The sequence below is a fragment of the Pristis pectinata genome, chromosome 8 (assembly GCF_009764475.1).
Source record: "Pristis pectinata isolate sPriPec2 chromosome 8, sPriPec2.1.pri, whole genome shotgun sequence".
In the NCBI taxonomy this organism is placed as follows: domain Eukaryota; kingdom Metazoa; phylum Chordata; class Chondrichthyes; order Rhinopristiformes; family Pristidae; genus Pristis; species Pristis pectinata.
In genome coordinates this window covers 43,154,129-43,166,942 of record NC_067412.1, presented here as the reverse complement: position 1 = coordinate 43,166,942, position 12,814 = coordinate 43,154,129, and the positions used below count along the sequence as shown (strand labels likewise).

General features: G+C 41.8%; 1 protein-coding gene across 4 annotated transcripts in view; it reads right to left on the bottom strand.

Moving 5' to 3' along the window:
* Window positions 1–12,814, bottom strand: part of LOC127573910 (myosin phosphatase Rho-interacting protein-like) — a 178,489-nt gene that overhangs the window by 48,556 nt on the left and 117,119 nt on the right. For 3 of the 4 annotated variants that reach the window (XM_052022491.1, XM_052022490.1, XM_052022493.1), the window contains 3 exons: window positions 7,836–8,022; window positions 6,258–6,393; window positions 5,889–6,152 (listed from right to left, as the gene is read on the bottom strand). In XM_052022491.1, the coding sequence (XP_051878451.1) occupies window positions 5,889–6,152; window positions 6,258–6,393; window positions 7,836–8,022 (587 nt within the window). The remainder of the gene's footprint in view (window positions 1–5,888; window positions 6,153–6,257; window positions 6,394–7,835; window positions 8,023–12,814) is intronic. The other variant, XM_052022492.1, reaches the window with a different exon arrangement.

Sequence of the window (12,814 nt, the reverse complement as noted above, 5' to 3'; positions counted from 1 at the left end):
AGATTTTAAACCCCTACCGTTGGCAGAAGGGTGGCCCATTATCATTTTCTCAAAAGTAAGTAAGGGCACAAAATAACCTTGTCACTGACTTCCAATTCCAATACTGATGTACTGAAGAAAAATCTTATTCTTGGAGAAAGCTGAAGCAATCAGCTACATCAAGTCATCCACAATTGTAATACTGTCTAACACCACGTGGGGGCAACAGACCACTGATCTTCAGAGCAATACAGCAATACTTTTATTTCAGGTGAACAAGCTTTTTATCTTTCAGTATTTTGATAAATCTGCTGCAGCTTGTCATAATTCTCTGATTTAGCTTATTCCAATTTTTCTTATCATTAGTCATCGATCTTACAGTATTTCACCTCCAATGCAGTTTAATTTACACTGATTAATACATATGTCAGGAGTCAAAGGATATTTGTACAGGGTAATAAACAAATAATTAACATTTCACCAGGATACGTTATGGTCCAAGAATTCCCAGGTGGGGTGGGGTGAAACTCATCCTTCCATGCTGAGGTAAACCATTCTTCAGATCTTGACAATTCATTTCCTGATGCTGATGGAGTACAGAGATGATTCTCAAAAGTTTCCATTCCAACGTTCCATTCCGCAAAATAAGTTTTCTCAGTGAACGGGCACATTATCAGAAGATATGTTTCTGTCCAGACATTATTACTTGATTCATGGCAAGAAATTTGCTGCTTCTAGCAGGAGTACATTTGCGATCACAGCGCAAAGAAAAATGTTCCTCCATTTCCATTTGTGCTCTAACTACCCCAGCTTCCTTTGAATTACACCCCCACCACCAATGGCTCCCATCCACTGATAGGAACAGCCTTGTGCCTGGATGGTGCTGGTTTTGCTAGTTACTTCTAAATCTGTTTGAGAGCGAGACTTAAGACAGAAAAACACAATAGACCATGATGCCTGTTGGTCTGCAACCCTACTCACTCCCATCGTGCCAGAGGTGGCTGGGCTGCTTCATTTTCTGACCTCTGGGTGAATAAGGTCACTGGAAGTGCTCTATGGTCCAACAGTTGCCATTTCAATTTTGCACAGATGGACCTCACAGCCAACATCAGTGAAAGTCTGTGGCCAGAGTGAGAAATTTGAAAGTGCAGCTTTAGAGCAACCATTTATGCCTTGCACATGTACACTCATGCCTGTATTGGCATCTCCAGTTTTCCGTCTTCCCACTTAAGAGGAATAACTGATAATACAGTTCTCTAGTCGTGGGTGGGAACATATGTAAAGGAACAGGCTCTCTAGCTTGTACCACCATTCAGTTAGAAGGTGGTTGATCTATATCTCAGCTGCACCTACGTGACCTAGTTCCATAACCCTAATATACGCTTGAATTCAATTTCAATGACCAGATTTGGAAGAGGAGCAAGGGAGGAGAGAGTTTGTGATTTCTACCATCCTTCAAGTGGAGAACGTTCATTCAAACATAGTCTCTGAACAGCTGAGCTCAGTCTGATCTATATGCAACTCCAGTAACACCAATATGATTTACTATGAACTGCCACTCAGTTCAGAGGACAAGCAGTGATGACCAGTAGATCCTGGCCTTGCCAATGACACATGCACACTGTTTCTCTTTCCTTCCCCTGGCCTTCCCTGCTTTCTTTAAGGTCCAATGCTTAGGGATGTCATTTGGGAATCACTTTCTTTTCATACTTGTTTCAATTCTTGGTGGCAGTGGAAAGGAAGGTTTCTGTGGTCAAGAAGCAATTATCAATTATAATGAACATTTGATCATGATAAAGATGGAAACTAATTAATGTATTAAAAAAAACAGAAGAAACAGGTGCAAGAGGTGTCATTTGGCCTTCGTTCCTGCTCCACATTTCAAGAATTAGCTATGGCTAATCTTCTCCCATTTCCTGCACTGTCCCCATATTCCTCGATTCCTTTAACATCCAGAAATGTATCAACCTCATTCTGAAGACAATCAATGACTGACCTTTCACAGCTCCCCAAGGTTAAGAATTCTAATGATATACCACCCTGGGTGAAGATATTCTCCTCATTTTGATCCTGAGGGGTCTAAAACTTATTCTGAGACTGTGGCCCCTAGTTCTAGACTCCACAGCCAGGCAAAACATACTCCTTGCGTCTACCCTGTCAAGCGCCCCAGTACATTTCAATGAGGCCACCTCTTTTTCTTTTAAACTGTATAGAATAGATGCCCAGTCTTATACGATATCCTTATATGATAGACCTGCCATCCCAGATCCAGTGAACCACAATCAGTAAGGATAGGCAGCAACAACTCTGCCATGACTATCCTCAACACTGGTGCCCCACAAGGCTGGTCCTCAGTCCCCTACTTTACTCCCTGTACATTCATGACTGTGTGGCCAGATTCCGCTCTAACTCCATCTACAAGTTTGCAGATGACAACACCGTAGTGGCCTGAATCTCAAATAATGATGAGTCGGAATACAGGAAGGAGATAGAGAGCCGAGTGACATGGTGTCATGACAACAACCTTTCCCTCACTGTCAGCAAAACAAAAGAGCTGGTCATTGACTACAGGAAGGGGAGTGGTGCATACGCTCCTGTTTACATCAACGGCTCAGAGGTCGAGAGGGTTGAGAGCTCCAAGTTCTTCAGAGTGAATATCACAAATATCCTATCCTAGTCCAACCACAGACACCACAGCCAAGAAGGCACACCAGTGTCTCTACTTCCTCAGGAGGCTAAAGAAATTTGGCATGTCCCCTTTGACCCTCACCAATTTTTATCAATGCACCAGAGAAAGCATCCTATCTAGATGCATCACAGCTTGGTATGGCAACTGTTCTACCTATGACCGCAAGAAACTGCAGAGAGTTGTTGTGGATACAGCTCAGCATATCACAGAAACCAGTCTCCCCTCCATGGACTCCATACACTTCTCGCTGCCTCAGTAAAGCAGTCAGCATTATCAAAGGCCCCACCCACCCCAGACATTGTCTTCTCCCACCTCCCATTGGGCAGAAGATACAAAAGCCTTAAAGCACATATCACCAGACTCAAGGACAGCTTCTATCCCGCTGTGATAAGACTATTGAACAATCCCCTAGTATGATAAGGATGGACTCTTGACCTCACAATCCACCTCGTCATGGCCTTGCACCTTATTGTCTGCCTTCACTTTCTCTGTAACACTTTATTCTGCATTCTGTTGGTGTTTTCCCTTGTACGACCTCAATGCACTGTTGTAATGAAATGATCTGTGTTGATGGCATGCAAAACAAAGTTTTTTCACTGTACCTCAGTACATGTGACAATAATAAACCAATTTATTTACCAATTTACTTTTACTGCACCCCCTCTACAGCAGGTCTATCCTTTTTTTTACATAATATCACCAAAACTGTACAGAATACTCCAGGTGTAGTCTCACCGAGCCATCTTTACTCTTGTTCTTAAATCCTCTAGCAATAAAGGCCAACATACCATTTACCTTTCTAACTGCCTGTGACACCTGCACATCAGTTTTCAATAACTTGTGTAGAAGGACACCTAGGTCCCAATTTCTCATCTTCAATATTTCTATTTTTCCTACCGAAGTGGTTGCCCTCACATTTCTCCACATTGTACTTCATCTGCGATGTTTCCCACTAGCTCACTTTGTCTAAATCCCTTTGAAGCCTCATCTCTACATCCACTCCCACTCACTACCCAACGGCCAGCTGTAAATTCTAACCACCATCAATGAACAAAGGTTCTTTTATTAGTTTAGCCTTCTGGCATTAGCCAGTATCTGATGACACTAACTTTGAAAAGATCGTTAAAATATTAAATATTTCACTTGACTTCCCCAACCATTCAACTGCTTTACATGGTATCAATACGGAAAATCAGGGTGTATTTTTTGTGCACAATGTTTAGGAGAAATTGCACAAAAACAGAAACACACATTTTCTAGAGAAATTCCTGGAAATTTTTTAAGATGACCTTTGGCCAAGGTCAGTCACTCCAAACTGCAGGCAAGGGAAATTTGATTCAATTAACCTGAGGGGGCTCTTTAAAGCAGCGGAGTTAAATTCAAAATGTTGCTATGTCTGCAAGAATCTTTCCTTAATGGCAATTAAAACAGTTTGAGAGTCAGGTTGTTCACTTGTTTAATCAAGTTACTGCATTATTTAGCCCCGAGGGTGAGAAATCAGGCATAACCTGCCAAGCAAGTAGAAACTCTTCACCACCAGAAAACAAATTGCAAGCAGCCATCCTTGTCACCTGGAGTATCAGCAGCTTGGGGTTTCTGTACTAATTCTTACATCACATGTACTGCAAAACCTGATGCCCATTACTGGTTTCCCAGTCTTGCCCAATCTCTCAGGCATGTATTTAATGGTGGACACAAGTTGTTTTTGCTGAAGAGTAAAATTAAGGTAATTGAGCTAATTACAGTAACAGTAATTGAAGCCACTGGTACACAGTGCGAGGTCCTTTGATGCTCAACAGGTTTTCAGAGAGACAAATCCAACTCCTGTGCTTTCAATCTCCTGTAGGTCTGTTAGAGACAGACTCAGAAAAAAGATTTAGCCTTCCATGCATGTACAATTATCCAATGTCTATAAGGCCACAATGACACCAAATTGTAAACTTCCTGACATTCTTTTTAAACAAAATGTTGTAATTTAAGAAGTGCACTGTTAATAACTGGGCCAGTTCAACACGCTCTGCATACATGCACTGTAATACAAGCTTATATCAGAATACCAAGACACACTTGTGTCAAAGGACTGGAAGCAATCTGGGGTCAGAAAACAGACGATTCCTTACCGGACAGCTTGAAGGTTTTTGGGAGACAGAATATGGGAAACAAATAAATCAATAACAGCAAGTTTTCCATACACTAGCAAAGTTCATGAACTCGTATTAACTAATTTTCAAGGTGATTGCTACTTGACCATGCAGACCTTCCTTTCTGCTAACACCAGGAACTTAATCAAGTTACGCTAGTACGGTATCAAACTGATTCATACTCGGCTCCTTCAATGTCAGTCTTAAGCAGTGAGGAAAGCAGAAGTCCAGGGAAGGAATTAAGTGTGCAGCAGAACATCTGAACAGCACGGTGAACTACTCTCCTTTATAGATCATAACCTCAAAGTACAGGTCCTCCCCAGGTCACCAAGGATTCCACTTCTGTGAAGTGTTTGTAATCTGAACACTCCGCAAGTCAGAAATGTAGCCATGAACCTAGTTCCCACGTGGCAGAAGATACCTGCAGCCCTGCAGCAGCTGCCAAATCCGTCCTACCGGTCTCCCAAACACTTGCTGGTATGTACAGGCTGAACACAAGTTGATCATTCGTAGGTTGGGGAGGACCTGTAGTTAAGACTCTTTGGAATAAAAGAGTCACAAGTATTGTAGAACATTGGTGAAAGGACTGAGTGCATTTTAAATAAGGGATTGAAGAACACATGGATAAGTTGGAATATAGAAGTGAAAATGTAGCAATGGATATGACACAAGTGGAAGCAGGCACCCCAAGCCCCAATTTAGTCCGTACCAGATGCCTCAGATAAATTCCAACCACCACCTTGCTGAGGAATGAAACATGGAAGAGGCCTCAAAAAGGTTATAGAAACTGCAACAAGCTGCAGTCTAAAATACATGCAAAATCTGAAAGGAGGAGCACCATGTTTGAACATGTTTTGTACATCAGAGTCTCCCTCATATTCTTGGTAAAAGAACTTTGTATATAAATCAGATGCATTTCAGCAGCCAAGTCCCTTCCAGCTCAATTTTTGCTTTAAATTAAAATAACAGGGGCTTAAGTGATAATCCTTGGTCAGAAACTATAGTGCATTAAAGGGTATATGAAAAAAAAAGTCAGTCAGATTTTAACAATTAATTTTTTTCCAACTTCAGTTTCTTACCTCCTTTCACGTCCAAATAAGCGATCCAACTCCACTCTACCAGGGCTGCAGGTTTGCAGCTGCTGCTCCTGCTGCTCATCCACTTGAAAGACCTGTTTGTTGCTGATCCTCTTGGCTCTGGGAACAAATGCAAGTGCAGCATAGTCCCGACTGGTCCTTGTAGCTGGGGAATGGCTTGGCTGTTCCCCAAGCCTGCTGTTTGAGCTTGCTATGCTCATCATTGTCACATCACTGGTCTCGGAGTCCAAGGAGCTCTGGGAAGAGCTAACACAAGAGCCATTGGAGAGAAAGTTACCTGCAGGAAGGAAAGAATTGCTGTACAGGCTAGAGTGGCACGGGACTACCATGCCACTTTCAGAGGAACTATACCTGTCAGTGGTGTTGCTGCTAGGTGAGGAGGTTAACTGCTTTGAGTCAGGCTTCAGCTTCTCCAGAGAAAAGTAGCCACTCTCTACACGTTTCTTCTCCTGGCCATCCAGTTCATCACCATTAACAACACTTTGTGCTATGTTTAGGAGGAAGACAACTTGTTTATAAACAGAGCAATTTTCATTAAACCTGTACCTCACCATACTTGTACACATGACAATAAACATGACTTGACCCAAGTATGAATATACAATAATCCTCTAAGCAAGGCAGCCATGCTGATAACACTACCTTAAATTCATTACAATGAAAAGCAGTAGAATTTTACCATCACTAGTGAAGGTAAATGATATGGTGAAGTGCTGCTCTCTACCCAAGGCCCAATCATTTAAGTCCTAGAGTTGCTGTAGAGTATGCTTTTGTAGGAAGATGCTATGCTTGCAAAGCAATGAACAAATGCAACTTGTACAAGAAGAAAGAGCAAAAAAAAGTTTATTTTATTCAAGCCTGAAGGTAGGTATGAGCTTGTGTCAGAGGAAAACCCTGAAAATTTAATGATATCACTGTACTAAGCGACTTGGCCAGTTTAAGTTGGTTAAAACACAAGTGGTGAATCACTCAAAAAAAGATTTTGGACACGAGGCACTTGAAAACAGAATCATAGTCTGAAAACAATCCAGGTCGTCTATATGCAATATTTGAGTTAATTCTATTTCCATATCATGCTCCTAGATTTTATTCTTAATATTATTACAAATTAAACTGACCAATTGTTCCAATAAGTTTTGTAATCAATTGTAGTGGTTTAACTTCCCCATAGCTCCAGCAACTTGTGTTTGATCCTAACCTTGTGCGTTGCCTGTGCAGAGTTTGCAAATTCCTCCCTGGGTTTCCCCTGGGTGTTCTGGTTTTCTTCCACATCAAAAAGATAACTCTCCCTGTTGCAGGCAGGTTGCAAACAAATCAAACAAGAGTTGAGGGGCACAGGAGAGAGACTAAGTTAAAGGAGCTACAGCAAAATAAGGGGAAAGGGAACTAATGGATTGCTCTGCTAGGAGCTAGCATGGTCCCTGTGGACTGAACCAGTATCTGAAAGATTTCTGACATTTCATTTTTAATAAGTACATAGATTGTTTTACTGCTGCTGTGTACTTTAAGCCAGTGGTGCATGTCAGTTAACAGTTTCATTTTGAATAACTGGATTCTAGGAATATCCCGAATCACAGCTAGGAATTTTCTACTGTTGTCAGCCAGTTCCTATGAAAATAAACGCTGACAGAGAAATTAGGTCCAATACTAAAATGCAAAGCCTAGGGCTAATTCTGAGTGTGTTAGGACAAATGCGGAATATTTCATCAGAAAGTCAGGAGGAAATCTGTAGTGACTGGCAATTTAAATTAGGGCAGGTGTTATGACTGCCCCATGCAATAGGCAGCTCCACCAAACAAAAAGGATCTCTACAAAATAAGCCAACTTATGGCCAATGGCTGGCAGAACCAACATTCTAGGAAAATTAAGAACCTAAGTTAGTTCCTGCTCTTTTCCCCACCCACCCCAATCCCTATTATATCCTCTCACCTTCTTTAGGCATTGCTGATGATCCAGTAGGAGACTGGGCCTGTGAAGAACTTCTCACCAGGTTACTGACAACATGTGGATCGTTGTTTTTAAGCTCCTCTTGCCAGAGTGTTGACTTGGTGCTGGGAACTCTCTCAGCACTTGGTATACTGCTACTGGTAACTGCAACTTTAGCAGGGCCAGGTTCCTGTGATAAGCAAGACGACAGTGTCCATTTGATACATATATCCATTCATTATCCAATTTGCATTAAATTAGGAATGTGATATATTCAATATATAAATTAATAATGGATACCAATAACTTGAGAAGTGGGATTCAAATAAGACTAAATTTTTAAGGCAAAGACTTCAGCAGCTGAATCCCTTGATTAAATGTCAGCCTTGAAGCTGCTGGCTAATTACCCTGCGTTTTTAAATCTAACGCACTGGGATTCTAAGGTTTGAAATGTAGTCCAGAGTACCACAATAATCTCAATGTTGTAGTAGTATTAAAACAGCATTGTGGATCTCCCTAATTCTATTTGTGGAGGTCCCCTAGAGACCAAAATCTTCAAATGCAAGGTTGATAGAACAGTATTACTGGATTTCACTATGTAATACCATGCTGTCAGTTTCAGCATAGCATATTCTACTGATCTGTTGCAAATTCAGGCTCAGATTTGTGATCTCTGCAGCCAGCTTTTGGAGAGACTTCCACCTACACAGAAGTATTAATACCTACTGAATGGATGCTGTAGTGAAATAGCCCGGAATTATGAGTGAATTTGACCGTCACAGGCAAAACAGTCCATGCACATATCAGCATGTATCAGAGATCACAGAAAATTATAGATCACAAAAAGGACAAAGGAATTTGAGTGTTGGTCCTCTACATAACATGGTTTCTGGAGAAATGGATTTAGTAGTAGCTGTTTGTTCAATGAGTATATAAGAGAGTTGATTTTTAGACAATTGAGGTTGGAGATGACAATTTTAGACAATTGGAGATGAATTTTGTACACTCTACCACTGTTGATGACATCCGAAGAAAATTTTCACCAGAGACAGTGTTGGGACAATCAAAAATCATAGCAAAAAGTCAGGAGTCAAGTTTGCTGACTGGTGCTAAAACATGTAGAAATGGATGCAGTTTTGCTCTACCCTGGGTTAAGCAGATTTTCAGCTCCTCCAAACCTGCTTCTGTTTGGGTTATATGAAGGAATTAACCAATTACAGAGCAACTCCGATAATTCGGTGCCAGGCTCACCCATTATTTACAGTGTATGACCTGAGGATCCAGTGTATAAGAGGGGTGTGCAGGTGTCTGGGGTCCGGTGTGTGGGCGGGTACACAGCTGGGGTAGGTGTCAAGTTCAGAACTCAGGTAGGTTTACAGTCAGAACCAAGGTCCAGTATGCTAGTATATTTCCTGTTTCTTTTAAACTCACTGAGTTCATTGTAAAATTTATTAAACTACTGTGTAACATGGAAAAAGAAGTTAAATAAAAGTGTGTTGGGGAATTATTAGGAGTAGCATCGAAAAATCTCTTGATCCGGAATGACCAAAACCATGAAGGCGCCCGATTACAGTACCTAAAAGAAAACCTGATACATAAATCAAGGAGGAACATTGTTTGTATGAATATCAACCACAAGCTCTACTCCAGTATGAAATGCAAGTAGTATGACTCTCCTGATAACTGCAGCCCCCACCACTCCACACCTTATGTTCATGGCTCCTAACTGCTCAGGTCTCCAGATTCATTTGCACAATTACCATCAAAACAATTCATTCTGCCAGCCACTTTAAACCTTCCAAAATGGAAAGGTCCGTAACTGACTTGCTTCTCTGCTCATCTTTTATAGAGAACAGACTTACTGACGAATCACCGATAACAGCGGCTGGTAAAATTTCAGTCACATCTGGTGCAACAGTGTCACACCAACAAGTGTGATGCTAATAAAAACAAAGTCACTGATAATATACCCTAGATACTGAGAACCAAATAGGATTTCAGCTTTAAATAACAGTGTCTCATGCAACAGACAGAAGCATAAATTATAAATATCATGCAAGGATACAACAAAATTAAAATATTAAAATATCTTAAATCAATTAAATATATTAACTCACAAACCTGTCATTTGTGGATAATAATCATGACAACCTACTCTGTCAAAAGCTCTTCTACCTTTATATTCTATAAATACAAAGACCGATGGGGTCATTCCTGCTATTGTTTAAGCTCACTTCAGTTTGTCCAGGAAGAGCTCACTAAAACAGGTTTCCTGGCATTTTCCAAAAATATACTTTCAGCTAATTCAATTTCCACAAAAAAAGGATTCTTATTGAAGCTTTCGTGCTTAGAAATTCAGTGGTACCACACCCATTACTTAGATGGAATAGTGACAGGGGACTCTTTAGTCAGGGGCACGAACAGGCACTTCTGTGGCTGGAAGCGAGACTCCAGGATGGTATTATGCCTCCCTGGTGCCAGGGTCAAGGATGTCTCTGAGTGGGCACAGGATATTCTGAAAGACAAAGTGAGCAGCCAGAGGTCATGGTCCACATTGGTACTAACAACACAGGCAGGGAGAAAGACAAGGTCCCCACAGGTAAGGAGAGAGACAAGGATTTAGGGAGTTAGGTAGAAAGTTAAAAAGCAGGACCCTGTACCACATGCTAGCGAGGCAAGAAATAGAAAGAGAGTACAGTTGATTGTGTAAAAAAAGGTGCTGGTGCAGAAGGGAGGGGTTCAGGTACACGGATCAATGGGCTCTTGCAAGGCAGGTGCAATAAGGACAGGTTGCAGATAAACTGGAAGAGAACCAATACCCTCACAGGGAGTTTTGCAAACGCCACTTGGGAGCATTTAAACTGGAGTGTCGGGGGGGGGGGGGGGGGGGTGGTGGGAACCAGAGGTCAGCAAGGTGGAGGGATTGAGAGGAAGGTAGAGGTTGCATCAAGTAAGGCTGAAAGGAAGGATAGGCAGGACCAGGTGGGACTGATGGGTTGAAGTGTTTTACGGATAAGGCAGATGAACTTATCAAGATTAGTGCTGTGGCCATTACAGAGACTTGGTTGAGAGTAGGGCAGGACTGGCAACTCAACATTCCAAGATTTAGATGTTTCTGATGCAATAGTGTATGCAGATAGTATGTAAAAGTGGAGAAGTTGCACAACTGATCAGGGAAAATGTCACAGCTGCACTCAGAGAGTAATAACCCCAATATTGACTGTGATTCCCTTAGTGCCAGAGGCTTAGATGGGGCAGAATGTGCTAGGATCATCCTGGAAGACTTCTTGAAACAGTATGTAGATAGACCAACCAGAGAAGGGGCCCCATATTAGACCTGGTATCAGGAAATGAGCCTGGCCAACTGATCGGAGTTTCAGTGGGAAAATATTTTGGGAACAGTGGTCATAACTCCATAAGTTTTAAGATAGTTATGGACAAGGATAAGACTAGACCTCAGGTTCTAAATTGAGGGAAGGTTAATTACAACAGTATTAGGCAGGAGCTGGGAGAGTAGATTGGAATAGGCTGTTATTAGGTAGCTCCACATTTGACATGTGGGAATCATTTCAAGGCCAGCTGGTCAGTATTCAGGACAAAATGTTTCTATGAGGAAAAAAAGACAAGGATGGCAAGGTTTGGGAACCTTAGATGATGAGATGTTGTATCAAAAAAAGAGGAAAAGGAAGCACATGTAAGATATAGGAAGCCGAAATTGGACAGGGCCCTTGAGGAAGCAGGAAAGAACTTAAACAGGGGATCAGGAGGGCTAAAAGGGACCATGAAATGTCCTTGGCAAGTAGGATCCCAAGGCATTTTATAAATACATTAAAAACAAGAGGGTAGCTCGGGAGAGGCCAAAGAAGTGAATTTATACCTGGAGCCAAGAGAAAGTGGGTGCGATACTAAATGAGTACTTTGCATCAGTAATCACATGGATCACATCAGTAATCAGCAATGACATGGAGGATAGCGAGATCAGGAAGGGGTATGCTGATATAAAGGGGCATGTTGACATCAAGGAGGTGGTGATGCTTCTTTTGAAAAACATTAAGGTGGCTAAGTCCCCAGAGACCGATGGGATCTATTGCAGGTTACTGAGAAATGCAAGAGAGGAGATTGCTGGGGCCTTGAGACCTTTGTGTCCCCTGTAGCCATGGACAAGGTCACAGAAGACTGGAGAATAGCCAACATTGTTCCTTTGTTTAAGAAGGGCAATAGGGACAAACCAGGAATTACAGGCCGGTGAGTCTTACATCAGTGGTATGAAAATTACTGGAGATTCCTAGGGATAGGATCTACTTATAAGTGGAAAAGCATGGACATTATGAACAGTCAGCATTGCTTTGTGTGGGATGGGGTGTCTCTTAAAAACTTGATTTGAGTTTTTTTTGAGGAGGTGATGGAGATGATTGATGAGGGTAGGGCAATGGATGTTGTCTACATGAATTTTAGTAAAGCATTCAACAAGGTGCCTCATGGTAGGCTGATCCAGAAGATTAAATCACATGGGATCCAGAGAGATTTGGTAGGTTGGATTCAAAACCAGCTTGGCCACAGAGGACAAAGGGTGATGGTGGAGGACATTATTCCAGCTGGAGGCCTGTGGAGGTGTTCCACAAGGATCAGTGCTGGGACCTTTGTTTTTTGAGATATATGATTTAGAGGAAAATGTAGATGGGCTGAAATGACACATGGAGTTTAATCCAGACAAGTGTGAGGTGCTTGCGAGGCAAGTTTTTTTTTGGCTACACATAGAGTGCCTGGAAACCACTGCCGGGGAGGTGGTAGAAGCAGATATAGTAGCAACATTTAAGAGGCATTTAGACAGTCACATAAACAGGCAGGAGGTGGAGGGGTATAGACCATGTGCAGGCAGATGGCATTAGTTGGAATGGCATCATGGTCAGTGTTGATATAGTAGGACAAAGGGCTGTACTGTTCAATTTTCTTTGCTAAGCAAATGTCCCAGTCTCAACATA